We start from the raw sequence: 17,632 nt of genomic DNA, 5'->3' as shown, positions 1-17,632 counted from the left end.
TGTCTGAGCAGAGGAACAGTGGGAAGTGTCAGGTAATAATGTCCTCTCTGTTCACCTGCATGGAGATGGTCTGCTGATGGACACACAGCTGTGAATAAGACAGTGATTGTGGAGCAGGAATAAAACAGCTGATGTCAATCAGCTGATTCAGACACAGCTTCAGTGCTCGGCCTGAACTACTGCAACACTAAACCAAACATAAGTAAAATCACAGTCCACTCCACCTCTCTCCTCCCTGTGAGGAGGAGTCAATGCAAAACTCAGATGTCTTCCACCTCTACTTATCTGACTGCAGAGAGGATGACAGAGAACAGTGGACACACAGTTGAACATGATGGACTATAGGACAGGACTGCTGCTGTTAACTCTCTGCTGGGCAGGTGAAAATATTCACATATCGTATTTTTACATAGTTTTATTCTTCACCCCAGCCTATTTCACTTTTTGCTTTTTATTGTCTTGACAGGTGTTGATGGTCAGACTCTGACAGAATCTGAACCAGTGGTTAAAAGACCTGGAGAATCCCACACACTGACCTGTACAGCCTCTGGATTCACATTCAGCAGCTACCAGATGGCCTGGATCAGACAGGCTCCAGGAAAAGGACTGGAGTGGGTTGCCTGGATTGATAGTGGTAGTGGCAGCAGCAAATACTACTCTCAGTCAGTCCAAGGCCGGTTTACCATCTCCAGAGACAACAGCAGACAGCAGCTGTATCTGCAGATGAACAGTCTGAAGACTGAAGATTCTGCTGTTTATTATTGTGCTCGAGACCCACACAGTGACTGAAGGTGGCTGAGCAGCTGTACAAAATCCTATGGTACTGATCTGATACAAACTACTGCGGAAATTAAATTACTGCAACTGCCTTTCTACACATGAACAAAAAATGTGATCTGAAATGATTTGAAATTGTAAGTGAGTGATAACATCAGTGTAAAAACGATGTTGCAGTTTTTGATATAAAACCACTAGAGGTCAGTCAGGGTCATATTTCTGTCTCCTCTGTTACTAAAAGGAGACTCTCAGATCTGGTGTCCTCACTGATCTGAAATGACTGAGACTAAACCTTAATGCTTCTGCTGGTCTTCTACACTGGATGTTGTCACAGTTCAAACATTTCTACCCAAACAAAAGTCACTTTTGAACGTTGTGACAAACTTGGTCTCAACCAAATGTGTTGAATTTCCACCACAGAATCAAAACATCTTACGAGCAGTGACTGCAGCTCCATCTGTCTGTGTCATCACCGTTCATGAGAGAAGACAGCAGTGATCTATAGGGCAGAGAACAAGTGATGGCAGCTTATTCAAGCTTAAAGTTTCCAAACAAAGTGAATTTACATGAACAGTTTTATGCAATAAAACAGCTAATAAAGTTTTCTGTATTGGAATATGAACAAAAGGTGAGTTCATCTGTTCATGGGCAGGAGGAAGTCATATCCCTCACTTTTATTTCATTTGATCTATAAAATATACATTATATTGATATCGTTGGGGAGGAGGTGACTTTTACCAGAATAATGCAAAGTTCCTCTACCACACATACACTTCTACTAGTTCTGTGATATTAACAGGACAGAATCTGCAGCCTGAGGACACAGCTGTGTATTACTGTGTACGTCAACCCACAATTGCACAAACCACCAACAGACCTGCACAAACACCCAGCAACACATCTGTGACTCAACCACAAACACGTTCTAAAAGTGAACATTAATACAGACAGTACTCTCTGATTAATGTATTATGTAGTTGGAAGTTGATGGAATTCACTGAATGTTAGTGGGAATTTTTTGCTTCTGCTACATGAGACTGAATCTGACTTCAGTCTACTCTGAAGCAACATCAGTGTAGGAGACACTTAGAGAAACATGATTTTGCCAAATTTCAAGAAAATCAAAGCTGATTTTAATTTCTTTATTTTTGTGCACAGTGATGCCAAGAGAAGAGGGGGAAACATGTTTCCTGTTTCCATGAGAGAAGATAAACCAAAACAACTGAAAAATCTAAAAGCTCCGTCTCATCAATTTTTGAAAAATAACATTATTCTTTCTGTAATTTGGAAAGAAAAAAATAAAGATTAAAGATGGTTCATAAATACAAATCATACATTGTATGAAAGTAGTTTGAAAAGAAGAAAATAAGATAAAGAGACAAGTGAAATGCTGATTGATTAAAATGTATTGAAAACACAAACCATGAACTGAATGAAGCTGCTGTTTATTGTTGTCCTCAGTTCACAACAAAATTTGTCTTCTCTGTAAATGTAGAGACATTTTCCAAGAGTCGCAGTTGAGTGAGTAATAACATAAAGTAAAGCAGGTGATTTCTAATGTTTTCCCTCTGCAGATATAATAACACTGAACAGACTCTTCTATTGGCTCCAGTTGGATCAACACTGATGCTTCATATGTTTGATTGTATGCAAACTCAGTGAGCTTCCTTGTTCCTCAGCTATAAAAACTTCACATCAGACTGTCAGTGGAGTTCACAGCTGCTCACTTTCACCATCAACCATGTTTTGTGTAGCTCTGCTGCTGCTGTTGGCAGCTGGATCCTGTGAGTCTCTCTGGATTTGTCACAGTCAACATTTCTTCTTTTGCTGTTTAACTTGATCATTGATAACGAAACGCTTTCTTCTTTTAACAGGTGTGAAGTGTCAACAGTTGACACAGCCAGCCTCTGTGACTGTGCAGCCAGGTCAACGTCTGACCATCACCTGTCAGGTCTCTTATTCTGTTAGCAGCTACTACACACATTGGATCAGACAGCCTGCAGGGAAAGGACTGGAGTGGATCAGTAGGGACACAGACGTCAAAGATTCACTAAAGAACAAGTTTAGTGTTGTCTTAGACTCTTCCAGCAACACAGTGACTCTAAATGGACAGAATGTGCAGCCTGAAGACTCTGCTGTGTATTACTGTGCCAGAGAGTAACACAATAACACAAAGCATCAGTAGACCTGAACAAAAACCCCTCAGTGCCTGAACACTTGTAACATGAAGCCACCAGAGGAGGAGCCCTCAGACCACTGATGATTTCACACCAGTTCACTGTTGAGGAGAGAAACAGTCTTCAGCTCTTTTGAAAGTTGAACAATATTTAGCAATGAAGAAGTTAAAGAAATATAAATAACACAAAGTATGTTTTCAAAATATTAATATTTAAAGTCAATGTGCATTATTTGAAGTAACTACACTTTGTTGTAGGTAACATTTCATTGACACCTAAATAATAGGTTGTTTGAAAAGTTGTTTGTTGTTGTACTAATGTACCATCATGCTTTTTAATGCTGAATTACCAGTTTCACAATTCACACAAAATAAATAAATAACTTTAATTTAATTTAAAGAAAGGAACAATCTGAAAAAGCATCTCACTAGAGAACAAGCTTGGCTGGATCAGGATATAAATAAAAACAGTGATTTGTGTACAACCCAAATTATCATCAAAACATTGATTAATTTTCTGACATGGTGAGGTGACAATAAAGCAGATTTCAAACATGTAAGTAGATGATGGTGAGCTGTTGATTATTTAGCTCATGTGGTACCTGCTGTTCTCATAGGGAGCGATGAGAGATGACGTAACATTGTAATAACCTGCTGCACAGACAACTCATGGGCTCATCAGACAAACTTTAAAGCAACTGACTTGGAGGAACGACTCCTGAACATTATTTACCCTATTTCACTGTTGTTTGAATATGTTTTGTGACCCTGATGAGGCCACAAGTCAAACACATCAGTCTGTCCAACAATAAAGTTGTTCTGTTTACTGCTGGTGTTGCTGGAGTTCTTTAGACTTTTCTTTTCTCCCCACACACTGGAAGTAGGTGAAGCTTTGCCAGAAACATCTACAATATTGTCTGAGGGACACAAACCATCAACAGACCTGCACAACTACCCAGCAACATGTCACTCAACCACATAAACACACCTATTTTAAAAGGTGAACAATAACACAGACAGAACTCTCTGCTTCATTGATGAGGTAGTTGAGAGTTCATGGAGTTCAGTGAATGACACAGGAAATCGTTTGTTACTGGCAGACAGAGGAATAGTTAAGTGTTTTTGTATCTATGTAGATCTCGTCTGACTTCAACTGTAAAACAGGGATGGGACACATCTATGTTCATTTATTTTTCTGTGATTCTTAGAAAAGATGGGGAAAACATTTTTTTTCATGTTTCCATACAATGGGATAGAAACTATCTAAAAAAACTTCAGCAGTAGGTATGTCTTTTTAAAGTATTAACAAATACATATTGGGTGCAAACTTCCTTTATTCTTTAGGCCAGGGTAAGAAAATATCACTACACTGCTGCACCACGATTTAAGATTATCATTGTGAAACATTCAAGTTCTGTTTCACCACTCCATCAGTCCAGAATTTAGCTGCTAGGATTCTGATGTTTTACATTTTCCTCTGTTGTTGTAAAGATGCTGTTCTTATGAAAATCACACGTGTTACACATTCCCTTAGTGAACCTGTAGAGGGAGGTCTATGTAAACTCTCTGCTCCTTATAAACACAGCAGCAGCAGCTGTCATCATTAGTGGCAGAACACTGGGACAGTTTGATGTGTTACTGAAACACACTGATCAGACACCTCTGAACTACAGTGTTTATTACAGCATGGAAAACACAGTTGTCTTGTTTGTTATTTGTACTCACTATTCATGGTGAGAAAATCAGTTCTGCTTCACTTCTTTTGTAAATGTTCAATATGTGATTTAAAAGTGTGTCAGATAATGTTCATCATTTCTTTACTTACAGGAGTTTGGAGTGAGATCAAACTGGACCAGTCTCCGTCTGAGGTGAAAAGACCTGGAGACACAGTGAAGATGTCATGTGTCATATCTGGTTACAGCATGACAAGCAACTACATACACTGGATACGACAGAGACCAGGGGAAGCTCTGCAGTGGATTGGGAGGATGGACACAGGTTCAGACTCTGCTATCTATGGCAGCTCCTTTCAAAGCCGTTTCCTCATGACTGAAGATGTGTCCAGCAGCACTCAGTACCTCGAGGTCAAGAGTCTGACAGCAGAAGATTCTGCTGTTTACTTCTGTGCTCGAGACACAGTGACTGAAGACAGTGGAGCAGCTGCACAAAAACCTCCACAGACAACAAGTAGCAATGTGACCATGATGTTACATTCATCGCAATCAATGTCCAGAAAATGACAGCGATGTTAGGGAATAAAGTCAAAAAGAAGCCCAGACACTTGGAATAACACATGGAAGTTTAATGTCCAACTAGATCTCCATCACTCATTAAAAGTATTCAAAAAAAAGAACGATCAGTGGAAGGGTTATTGTTTTTTATCGCAAAAGATAATGAGTTGTACTAGATGAAGTAATTCAAAATATATTTTATATGTATGTATGTATGTATGTATGTATGTATGTATGTATGTATGTATGTATGTATGTATGTATGTATGTATGTATGTATGTATGTATGTATGTATGTATGTATGTATGTACTCAAAAAAATACTCATGAGAAATGGAAAAGAATAAGCTTGTAACACTACAAAAAAAAAGCTTAAACTCACACCTATCAAAACAGCATCACCACCTGCACATATGTTTTACAAAACCACAACTGTATTATCAAAAGACATCATCCAAAAATCCTCTCCACTCTCCTTTCCTGAAGAGCTTATGTGCGTATGACAGAGCTTCAAACACAACCCCCTTCTATATTTTAAGGACTCATCAGTGAGATACGTCACATTATGTGAAAATAGCTGCAGTGCTTCATTTAAGACTCTAGAGAGCAGACAAGGACCGACTGTGTGTTTAACACTGATCACTGTGATGGCCTCACATGGAACACACACCAACTTAACGGCAGTGACGAAATCACACACCCACAGGAAACACTTTCATCCACTCTGCAAGTGTCTGTGATGGTATCTGCACCCTGTCAACATATACAGGTGCTGGTCATATAATTAGAATATCATGAAAAAGTTGATTTATTTCAGTAATTCCATTCAAAAAGTGAAACTTGTATATTGTATTCATTCATTACACACAGACTGATATATTTCCAATGCTTATTTCTTTTAATTTTGATGATTATAACTGAGAACTAATGAAAATCCCGAATTCAGTATCTCAGAATATTAGAATATTACTTAAGACCAATACTAAAAAAGGATTTTTAGAAATGTTGGCCAACTGAAAAGTATGAACATGAAAAGTATGAGCATGAACACCACTCAATACTTGGTTGGGGCTCTTTCTGCCTGAATTACTGCAGCAATGCGGCGTGGCATGGAGTCGATCAGTCTATTGCACTGCTCAGGTGTTATGGGAGCCCAGGTTGCTCTGATAGTGGCCTTCAGCTCTGCTGCATTGTTGGGTCTGGCGTATCGCATCTTCCTCTTCACAATACCCCATAGATTTTCTATGGGGTTAAGGTCAGGCGAGTTTGCTGGCCAATTAAGAACAGGGATACCATGGTCCTTAAACCAGGTACTGGTCGCTTTGGCACTGTGTGCAGGTGCCAAGTCCTGCTGGAAAATGAAATCTGCATCTCCATAAAGTTGGTCAGCAGCAGGAAGCATGAAGTGCTCTAAAACTTCTTGGTAGATGGCTGCATTGACCTTTGACCTCAGAAAACACAGTGGACCAACACCAACAGATGACATGGCACCCAAACCATCACTGACTGTGGAAACTTTACACTGGCACTCAAGCAGCATGGATTCTGTGCCTCTCCTCTCTTCCTCCAGACTCTGGGACCTTGATTACCAAAGGAAATGCAAAATGTACTTTCATCAGAGGACATAACTTTGGACCACTCAGCAGCAGTCCAGTCCTTTTTGTCTTTAGCCCAGGCGAGACACTGTCTCTTGTTCAAGAGTGGCTTGACACAAGGAATGCGACAGCTGAAACACGTCTTGCATACGTCTGTGTGTGGTGGTTCTTGAAGCGCTGACTCCAGCTGCAGTCCACTCTTTGTGAATCTCCCCCACATTTTTGAATGGGTTTTGTTTCACGATCCTCTCCAGGGTGCGGTTATCCCTATTGCTTGTACACTTTTCTACCACATCTTTTCCTTCCCTTCACCTCTCTATTAATGTGCTTGGACACAGAGCCCTGTGAACAGCCAGCCTCTTTAGCAATGACCTTTTGTGTCTTGCCCTCCTTGTGCAAGGTGTCGATGGTCGTCTTTTGGACAACTGTCAAGTCAGCCGTCTTCCCCATGATTGTGTAGCTACACAACTAGACTGAGACCATTTAAAGGCCTTTGCAGGTGTTTTGAGTTAATTAGCTGATCAGAGTATGGCACCAGGTGTCTTCAATATTGAACCTTTTCACAATATTCTAACTTTCTGAGATACTGAATTTGTGGTTTTCATTAGTTGTCAGTTATAATCATCAAAATTAAAAGAAATAAACACTTGAAATATATCAGTTTCTGTGGAATGAATATATTCATTATAGAAGTTTCACTTTTTGAATGGAATTACTGAAATAAATCAACTTTTTCATGATATTCTAATAATATGACCAGCACCTGTATGCAACTTTGATACTTTTTCACATGCTTATATGTGTAAACTGTGTTTTGTGTAGACATGTGTTTGACCTGTCATGTTTATTGTGCACAAAGAAAAGCTGCACACTGTGACAGCAGTGTCCTGATACGACTCCATCACCATATGTGTTCTTCACTTCTGTCCCTAAAATGGCTAAAAAAATGTCACACAATACTCTGCTCAAATGTGCTGTGTGCCACCAATTCATAAAAGCAGCTGATTGTAGGTTGCTTATGGCGTCTCATTGTGTTTGCTTTTACACAAATATAAGAAGCAAATATTCACCAGAAAACTCATGTAATCAATATTTTCATATGATCAACAAAAATACTTTGAGTTCGTAGATTAAATCTCTTCAACTGGTGAATAATTTTTCAGCACTGTGAGGAGGAGTCCATGCAAATCTCGATCTCCTCCATCCATATTTATTTCACTGCAAACACCAACCAGACACACAACAAATGTCCATGATGGCTTTAACTACATGTGTAACATTCCTGCTGCTGTCAGCAATTTCTGGTGAATTCCACACTTGTGCACTTTTCTTTTTCAGTGTCAGGGTTTACGTTTGGCTCTGTTCTGATCAAACTGCTTTTCTCCTCAGGTGTTTGCAGTCAGACACTGACTGAGTCTGCACCAGTGGTAAAGCGGCCTGGAGAATCCCACAAACTGAGCTGTACATATGCAGGAATATCAGATAGTGATGCTGTTATCGCCTGGATCAGACAAGCTGAAGGAAAAGGACTGGAGTGGGTTGCCTTCATTTCTGCTCCAAGTGGAAGCACTAAAACTTATTCCACGCCAAGAAATCAGCTTTGCAGGCTTTGCTTCATTTGTTTTCACCACTAGATGTGGGCAATAAAAGTTCATATCTTCTCTCTTTCAGATGCATAAAGGATGAACAACCCTACAGGCTGTACTCAAATGAATAGACAAAAACTAGACACAGAAATAACCTTAAAACCTAGTCTCATGCTGCTGCAGACTGAAACTGTACTTCACACCACAGAAATATTCCGAGCTCCCTCTTTGAAACAGATGATGGAAAATGTCTCTTTTCTTTTAGTGTCGTCTGCAGGCGATGCCAAACATGTCCGTGATTTCCAAATGTCCTGTAGCTGTAAAACAGATGATTATATACATATACATATCAGATTATGATGTTGCAGTTTTGTCCAATATTATGAACTGAATAAGTCAAGTCAACTCAAATTATTTCAATAGCACATTTAAAAAAACAAACATTGACCAAAGTGTTTTATCGAATTGTTTGAGTGATGATTACAATCAAATGAAAACAAAGAAATTCTCAAATAAAAAATAAAAATACAGACATGACTATGAGGATAGAAATAAATGAATAAAATCATAGGATGAATGAATGAAAAAAAACCCATTGTTTTTGTACATTAAAATTTAAGTTTTGTTTTGTTCTTACCCACTGATGACAACACAGGTCCCCTTATTCTCCAGTGCAGGAAACGGTGTTTGGTTTTTCTATGAGGGTTTTTCACTGTGATGGGATGAGAGCAAAAATCTTACACTTATCTTTTCATGTGATTAAAAAAATGACAGGACAAAATATTTCTTATTTGAATATGAGGTAACTGCCACGCTTATCTATTTTAATAAGCAGATTCATTTTTAAAATTGGATTAAGTCATAGTTTATAATGAACGCTAGTGCAAAGATGTAAATGTTTTCTTATAGTAAATCTTAATATCAAGAACTGATTAAGAATCAGTACAACAGACATGTTTGCAGGATGACACCAGGGTATCACGTGTACCAGGATTTTTATCCATCTCAGACAATTACTTAAGCTTTTCAGCATTTTTCTGGAGCTCCAGGTTTTTGTTCAGGCAATGAATGGAGATGCAACACTGTGATGCTTTTGACTACTGGGGTAAAGGGACTAAAGTCACAGTTCAATCAGGTAAGCCACATTTCTACGCAATATTTTCAGTGATCAGATGATTTTTCGTTTAAAATGTGATTATTGATGATAGAGAAGTTTAGGTCACGGTCTTGTTGAAGTTTGTACTGATCAGATGGAGCAAAAACCAAAAACAAAGCCGTCAAGATATTCTTAATGCAGCTGTTTCGTAGAAAGCATTTTGAAAAGTTCTTCTTTTGCATTATCACTTAATGATTTGCTCTTACATTATATTCAACTAGATTGTGATTATTACTGATTATGTTTACATCTTTTTATTCACATTTTTATTTACTTTTTCTCTTACTGTTGATTATACTTATAGACAATACTGTACCTGGATGATTTTTATAAGACGGTACCATATATATATATATATAAAAAAACAATGCAGAAGATTGGGTTTGAAATATTGGTGCCATTGTATTAATGAACTCAGTTTCAGTCTCTTTATCTGTGAGCTGAACAGACAAATCAAACTAATCAATAAGACGATACTTTACTCTTACTTATTAAAAGGATGCCGACATCTCTCTCTCTTCAATTTCACCGTGCAGATAGACAATCACATGCTAACTTGCTGATGATTTTTGTTCGCCATTATTTTAACAACATTCTTTATTAAATTTCTTTGTTATTAAGATAAACCTGCCACTGTTCCAACAAAATGGTTAAGAACAATTCATGTTGCAGTTTGTGTAACGTGCTCAGTTTTGCAAAATAACAAAAAGTATAAAATAAAATATCAAATAACATTTAATAATGTGACTTTTTAAAGCATTTTTTAAAGTGTATTTTATTATTTCACAACTACATGATATATCTTGTATGTATTACATTATTTATTTCACAATTTCTCACTGATTTATGTCTTTAAGATTGAACTCTTTTGGTCTTATTTAATTCAACCAATAATTATCTGTGATCAGTTTTCCTGATGAGCAATTAATTATTTGTGTTTTATAATTTGCTTGTCTTTAAACTTATCAAACTTTTTTCCAGGGTCAACTGCATCCCCGACTGTGTTTCCTTTGGTTCAGTGCACACCTGGGACTGCAGATAAAATCACAGTTGGTTGTCTTGCACACGACTTTTTCCCAGAGACTCTTACTTTCCAGTGGACCGATGCCAGTGGGACCAGCCTGACCTCAGCACAATATCCTCCTGCTGAGAAAAACAACAAATATACAGCAGTCAGTTTGACCCAAGTATCAAAATCTGATTGGGATTCAAGGAAGTCTTTTCGATGTTCAGTAATTCATGATGGATCTACCAAAAGAGTGCAAGTCAAAAGTATGTGGTGTTGTTAATTTGTTAACACATCTCTCTAACTTCCTCAGTATACTGTGTAATGGGTCAACTTACCATCCTCATTCATCTTGTTCTTAGCTACAAATGTTCAGCAATATTTATTCCCTCACATTTGTGACATTTCCTTTGTCTGTCTGACACATATATTTTTCCTTTGAGCCAACCATCTCGTCACTTGCAGATGAAAGATGAATATGCATATGAATATAAAATGGAATGACTTTAACTCTGCTGTTTCCTTCATCTGTTCAGAACCTGTTCCTCCTGCAAAACTGACTTTGCTATCGGTGCCAAATGAAGACACCCAGGCCCTGGTCTGCACAATTGAAGACAGTGAAAATGCAACAATTGAATCATTTAAATGGAAAAAGAATGGTGCAGAGTTGAGCGACTACAGTCAAAGTCCCATCCAAAAAACTGGAGAGTTATACTCAGCTATCAGTGTCCTGAAGGTCAAGAATACAGACTGGGACACTAAAGCTGTTTACACCTGTGAGGCAACATACAAAGGAATAACATCCAAAAGAAAGGCCTTAAACCGTATTTAAACCGTATATGCAGCGTATCATCCACTCTGCGGAGAAGGTGATTGGCTGCAATCTTCCATCCCTCCAGGACCTGTACGCCTCAAGGACTTTGAGGCATGCAAGGAAGATTGTAGCTGACTCCTCCCACCCTGGACACAAACTTTTTGTGAGACTCCCCTCTGGCAGGAGGCTGCGGTCCTTCAGGACCAAAACCTCTCGCCACAAAAATAGCTTCTTCCCATCTGCTATCAACAAGGCTAGAGAGCCCCACTGTTGCTGATCCCCCTGATCCTCAATTGCACCAATCACCAGAAAAAATTCCTTGTACGTGAAAACATACTTGGTAATAAAACTGATTCTGATTCTGATTCTGATTCTGAAAAGGTACAGTGATATTGCAATTTAATTCAGATAGTTTCCACCATCAGAAAAGATCAATTAAATTAATTAAACAACAGGCTGGGCTTGGTTCATCATTTGTAACACATTTAAAGAATAGATGTAAATATGGCCGAGTAGAAAACTGAAGGTTCAGCTGTTTGTTGTTGTTCTCATGTAACAGTGATAAAATTATTCGTCTCTAGAAATTTCTTTACTAAAATGCAGTGAGGTGATGGTACAAGGAGGAGAATACCCCTTGATCTGTTTAACTGTTAAAACCTGTGTTACAGTCACTACCTGCTGGGACTAAACCTGGAAAGTAGCTGGTTTTGTATTTGTTATCCACCTCTCTCCTCCCTGTGAGGAGGAGTCAATGCAAAACTCAGATGTCTTCCACCTCTACTTATCTGACTGCAGAGAGGATGACAGAGAACAGTGGACACACAGTTGAACATGATGGACTATAGGACAGGACTGCTGCTGTTAACTCTCTGCTGGGCAGGTCAACAGTTTCTCTGATCTTGACTTAAAGTTGCTCTTTAAATTATACCAGCTGCAAACACACAACTATTTTCCTTTTTGTCTTGACAGGTGTTAATGGTCAGACTCTGACAGAATCTGAACCAGTGGTTAAAAGACCTGGAGAATCCCACACACTGACCTGTACAGCCTCTGGATTCACATTCAGTGACTACAGCATGCATTGGGTCAGACAGGCTCCTGGGAAAGGACTGGAGTGGATTGCATTTATCAGCTATAGTGGTGGCAGCGGCAAATTCTACTCTCAGTCAGTCCAAGGCCGGTTCACCATCTCCAGAGACGACAGCAGACAGCAGCTGTATCTGCAGATGAACAGTCTGAAGACTGAAGATTCTGCTGTTTATTATTGTGCTCGAGACTCACAGTGACTGAAGTTGGTTGAGCAGCTGTACAAAATCCTACGGTACTGATCATCTTGACTGGTAGAGCCCTTATGTGCTTTTACATTTGTTACTTAAATATTTGATTTTTTATCATTTATTTCTGTCAACAATTTTATGTTTTATATTGTATATTCTTCTTTACATATCTATTTTTAATGAATTTACAATTCTCCCTGTACTATAGAAATTCCTTAAAAACACATATGCCAAACATTATATGTCTAAACATTAAACACACAAACAAAGAGAATTTGTTCATAAAAGGATTAAAGACAGTGGAATAATGTGGATAAGCCACATTATTCCACTGTCTTTAATCCTACAAATACAACACATTCATACAAATGAATGATGTCTGTAAATGATGTGGAATAATCAGTAGGTCAAATCATGAGACTGAAAAATAATGTCTCACTATGTTTCAGTGATAAAACCACATGAAGGCAGTCTGTGTCAAGTTTCTCTCTCCTCTTGAACCCTGGACTGAACTAAACCTTAAAGCTCCTGCTGCTCCTGTACACTGGATATTATCACAGTTAAAATGTTGACACCATCAACAAAAGTCATGTGTTAACCTCATTTTACACATATTGAAGAGTGAAGTTTGGCTGGAAGGTGTTTACATCAGCTTCAAACCAGCAACAATGAACTTATTTTTTCTATACTGCTTATATTATCCTGGCTGCTGTTACTACTTCTGTTAGCAACAGATACATATGCACAGGAAATAATTAGATAAATAAATAAATGCAGCTATTACAGAGGAGGTGAAACAATTCTTTCAGGAAAACAGCTCAAATAATTATGTTGATTTTTATTGTAACATTAATTTATTGAAAGTGTTGGATTTGTCAGAGTCAACATTTCTTCTTTTGCTGTTTAACTTGATCATTGATAACAAAACATTTTCTTCTTTTAACAGGTGTGAAGTGTCAACAGTTGACACAGCCAGCCTCTGTGACTGTGCAGCCAGGTCAACGTCTGACCATCACATGTCAGGTCTCTTATTCTGTTCGCAGCTACTACACAGCTTGGATCAGACAGCCTGCAGGGAAAGGACTGGAGTGGATCAGTAGGGACACAACTGTCAAAGATTCACTAAAGAACAAGTTTAGTATCAGCTTCGACTCTTCCAGCAACACAGTGACTCTAAATGGACAGAATGTGCAGCCTGAAGACTCTGCTGTGTATTACTGTGCCATATATTCACGGATTGGTGGTAATCACTGGAACGCTTGGATCAGACAGGCTCCTGGAAAAGGACTGGAGTGGATTTCCACGATCAGTGATGGTGGTGGAAACATCTACTACTCTCAGTCAGTCCAAGGCCGGTTCACCATCTCCAGAGACAACGGCAGACAGCAGCTGTATCTGCAGATGAACAGTCTGAAGACTGAAGATTCTGCTGTTTATTATTGTGCTCGAGACTCACAGTGACTGAAGGTGGTTGAGCAGCTGTACAAAATCCTACAGTGTTTGTCCTTCCTGGGCTGATACTCACTGATAAAGAATTACAATAACCACAAAAAAAGAAACATTGTCTGGCTGTAAGGATCCCTTCCTCACAAAACTAGGATAATAGTTTTGGATAATAATATTGCCCATTAGATGTAAATATTTGAGCCTCATTAATATGTACTTAGGTCAATCACAATATGGGAGTTAAAAATAATATTGCACTTCCCCCTATGACTATGTTTGCCATTTTGAACCAAAACAAATTCATCATAAGCTGGAAAACAGTAAAACAGATTTTGATTCTGATTCTGTTTATTATTGTGTTCCACAGCCACAGTGACTGGAGTTGGTTGAGCAGCTGAACAAAATCTGACAGTCCTCATCTTTACAATAATTATCTCACATGATTAATGTTCTTATTTCAAGTAATTCAAGAGTAGTATATTATTCATTTACTCCCCCTTCAGTATCAGCTAAAACTCTTCTAGCAAAACAGTGACTCTAAATGGACAGAATGTGCAGCCTGAAGACTCTGCTGTGTATTACTGTGCCAGAGAGTAACACAATAACACAAAGCATCAGTAGACCTGAACAAAAACCCCTCAGTGCCTGAACACTTGTAACATGAAGCCACCAGAGGAGGAGCCCTCAGACCACTGATGATTTCACATCAGTTCACTGTTGAAGAGAGAAACAGTCTTTGAACATATTTAGAGATGAAATTAAATTGATATAAATAACACAAAGTCTTTTCACAATATAGTTAAAGTCCTTGTGCATGATTTCAGCTGATAACTACACTTATATTTTCAAAAAGCAGGGACCTTTCTGTTGATATTGAAATGATACTTCTACTTTGACTAATCTGAATACAACTTCATTAAATAAGTGAGTATTGAATTATAATAATATCATGAGCCTGACTGTGACTCATGAGGAAGTAATACGTGTGTCTGTTTGTATTTCCTCACTTATATTTCTACTTCCTATGATTTCCTTAAAATGATATGACATATGAACATCAGCCAACAAGTCTGTCAACCTGAACAACCATAGCTAAGTCATTTAACCCTCTGATACAAGCTGGAGAAGGGTTTCCTGAATAACTGCCCCAACAACAGATACAGATAACCTGTTAAACATCACTGTTGAAGAAGAGGAAGAAAGAAGAAAATGTGCTCTGGTTAAGTTTCAGCATAAAAGCAACTTGGTTAGATTCAGGGAAAGTTCATGGTTTGGGTTAAAATAAGCCCTTTGTCAAGTTTAAAAGACCTTCACTCTCATGGTTCAGATGATAAACATGTGGTAAAGGTTGTGGAACAAGTGTGGTCATGGTTAAAAGAAATAATGTTGACCGTTGGTTTGAAATGATAAACAAACAGTGGTCTCCTGTGTTTCTTTAGAGGTTGTAAAGTTCATAAAGTACTCAAATTCACATCATGATGCAGACTGTGCTTAATAATGAACCTAACTGTCTGAAACTGTCAAAAATATTGACTTTAATGATGACACACATTATGGTCACTGAAGGCAAAACTACCTTTGGGTCTTGTTTATCTGATGATGACGAGTCTGTTTGTGACTGGCAGCAACTTGGAGCTGCACCCTGACCTGCACTAGTTGCAGTGACAAACATGTCTGTTAGACGGCCAGTTATCACCAGCAGTGGACTTCCCTTCACTAGATGATGGACTGGACATAAACTCTCCAGAGACATATTTCCCATGATGAACTGTGTCCTCTAGTTTCGCCAGACAAGTTGACATCAAAGTTCACTCCACCTCTCTCCTCCCTGTGAGGAGGAGTCAATGCAAAACTCAGATGTCTTCCACCTCTACTTATCTGACTGCAGAGAGGATGACAGAGAACAGTGGACACACAGTTGAACATGATGGACTATAGGACAGGACTGCTGCTGTTCACTCTCTGCTGGGCAGGTCAACATTTTCTCTGATATTGATATGACTTATTTTCATTTATGCTAGTGTAACACATGGCATGCATTTCTGCTTTTGTATTGACAGGTGTTGATGGTCAGACTCTGACAGAATCTGAACCAGTGGTTAAAAGACCTGGAGAATCCCACAAACTGACCTGTACAGCCTCTGGATTCACACTCAGCAGCTATGGGATGGGCTGGGTCAGACAGGCTCCTGGAAAAGGACTGGAGTGGGTTGCATATATAGACACATCTAGTGCTCCTATCTATTACTCCCAGTCAGTCCAGGGCAGATTCACCATCTCCAGAGATGACTCCAGCAGTAAAGTCTATCTCCAGATGAACAGTCTGAAGACTGAGGACACAGCAGTGTATTACTGTGCCAGAGACACACAGTGAGAGACGGTGATAGCAGAGTCATACAAAAACTACTTCCTTTATTTACCACCACCACAACTTATAACATTCAGCTGTCTCAGTATTACTTGTCTTGCAATGTCATTTTGAATGAAAAAATATGCATAAGAATAATGTTAACAATATTGATTGATTGATTATTTAAGAATATAAAACAAGATAAAAATGATAAATAAAAAAAACTGAAATTAACCAGCTTATTAAAATAAAATTTATGTAAGGACAAAGAAATTGTTAAAAAAAGTATCCATTAATAATTTATGAAGTACTTGATTGAAAACATACAACAACAACAACAACAACAACAACAACAATAATGTCCTGACCCATCCCTTAGTTATGCTGCTATAGAGTGAGACTGCTGGGGGATTCCCATGATGCACTGGGCTCTCTCTCTCTCTCTCTCTTTCAACCACTTTATGCCATTAACTTTGTTTGTTTTTCTCTCCCCCGTAGTTTGTACTTCTCCTCTCTCTCCCTCTCTCTGTCCTCATTCTGCAGGTATCTCTGCCTCTGGAGCAGCAGGATCCACCACGACTCATCATTACTGATAATAATGAAAATAATAATAATGAAAATAATAATAATAATAATAATAATAATAATAATAATGATGATGATGATGATGATGATGATGATGATGATAATGATGATGATTGTTGTTGTTATTATTATTTTAATTTACTTTCCACTATTTACGAAGTTAACCTTTCTCATCATGCAGGTGAAGATGTCTTAAATCACCAGCTACTGGTTATTGAATAGTATAAAAGGTATTATGTATGGTCTATTTATGTTCAAAGTTTTGGATGTTAAAGTCTGAAGGGAAAAAAGCTAATATGTTTAAAGGTTTAATCATTGGAAACACATGTCAAACAGAAAGTTAAAATTCTTGCACCCTTTGTTTCCATGAGTTCACATCATTCTTTCGCTGAAAGATAATATGATAACAATTAATGGTTGTCAACAAGTCCTTCGAATTCAAACACCGTATAGGTGGCTTGTCCAGCCCTCAGAGAAAGATGCTCATTGTTGTTCATTTATATAAGAATTTACAGAATAATTTAATATGGAATTATTGTCAGTACAACAAATTCAGGTATTGACAGCTAGCAGAGGTGATCTCCAGGTATCTTTTCATTCTGGCTCCAGTTGGACCAACACTGATGCTTCTTA

At 38.3% G+C, this 17,632-nt stretch overlaps 1 protein-coding gene across 1 annotated transcript; it reads left to right on the top strand.

Annotated features, from left to right (window-relative positions):
- Window positions 1-3,576: 3,576 nt before the first annotated feature.
- LOC139609156 (immunoglobulin gamma-1 heavy chain-like) lies at window positions 3,577-16,438 on the top strand. Its single transcript, XM_071463441.1, has 9 exons — window positions 3,577-3,588; window positions 4,653-4,686; window positions 4,781-5,091; window positions 9,440-9,500; window positions 10,503-10,793; window positions 11,064-11,351; window positions 12,311-12,557; window positions 13,662-13,996; window positions 16,125-16,438. The coding sequence occupies exons 1-9, from the start codon at window positions 3,577-3,579 to the stop codon at window positions 16,436-16,438; spliced, it is 1,893 nt and encodes a 630-aa protein (XP_071319542.1).
- The last annotated feature ends 1,194 nt before the right edge of the window (window positions 16,439-17,632 follow it).

This window comes from Trachinotus anak, unplaced genomic scaffold, assembly GCF_046630095.1.
Source record: "Trachinotus anak isolate AG129_WGS33_773 ecotype Australia unplaced genomic scaffold, CSIRO_AGI_Tana_v1 ptg000003l, whole genome shotgun sequence".
Classification (NCBI taxonomy): domain Eukaryota; kingdom Metazoa; phylum Chordata; class Actinopteri; order Carangiformes; family Carangidae; genus Trachinotus; species Trachinotus anak.
Note: the sequence above shows the minus strand (reverse complement) of the source record. Positions and strands in the feature narration are given on the sequence as shown.

Bases quoted from the DNA above. Each gene is read 5' to 3' on its own strand.
- LOC139609156 (XM_071463441.1), top strand. The intron at 5,092-9,439 runs GTGACTGAAGAC...CAATGAATGGAG, and splicing joins ACTTCTGTGCTCGAGACACA to ATGCAACACTGTGATGCTTT. The intron at 11,352-12,310 runs GTATTTAAACCG...TTGTCTTGACAG, and splicing joins CAAAAGAAAGGCCTTAAACC to GTGTTAATGGTCAGACTCTG.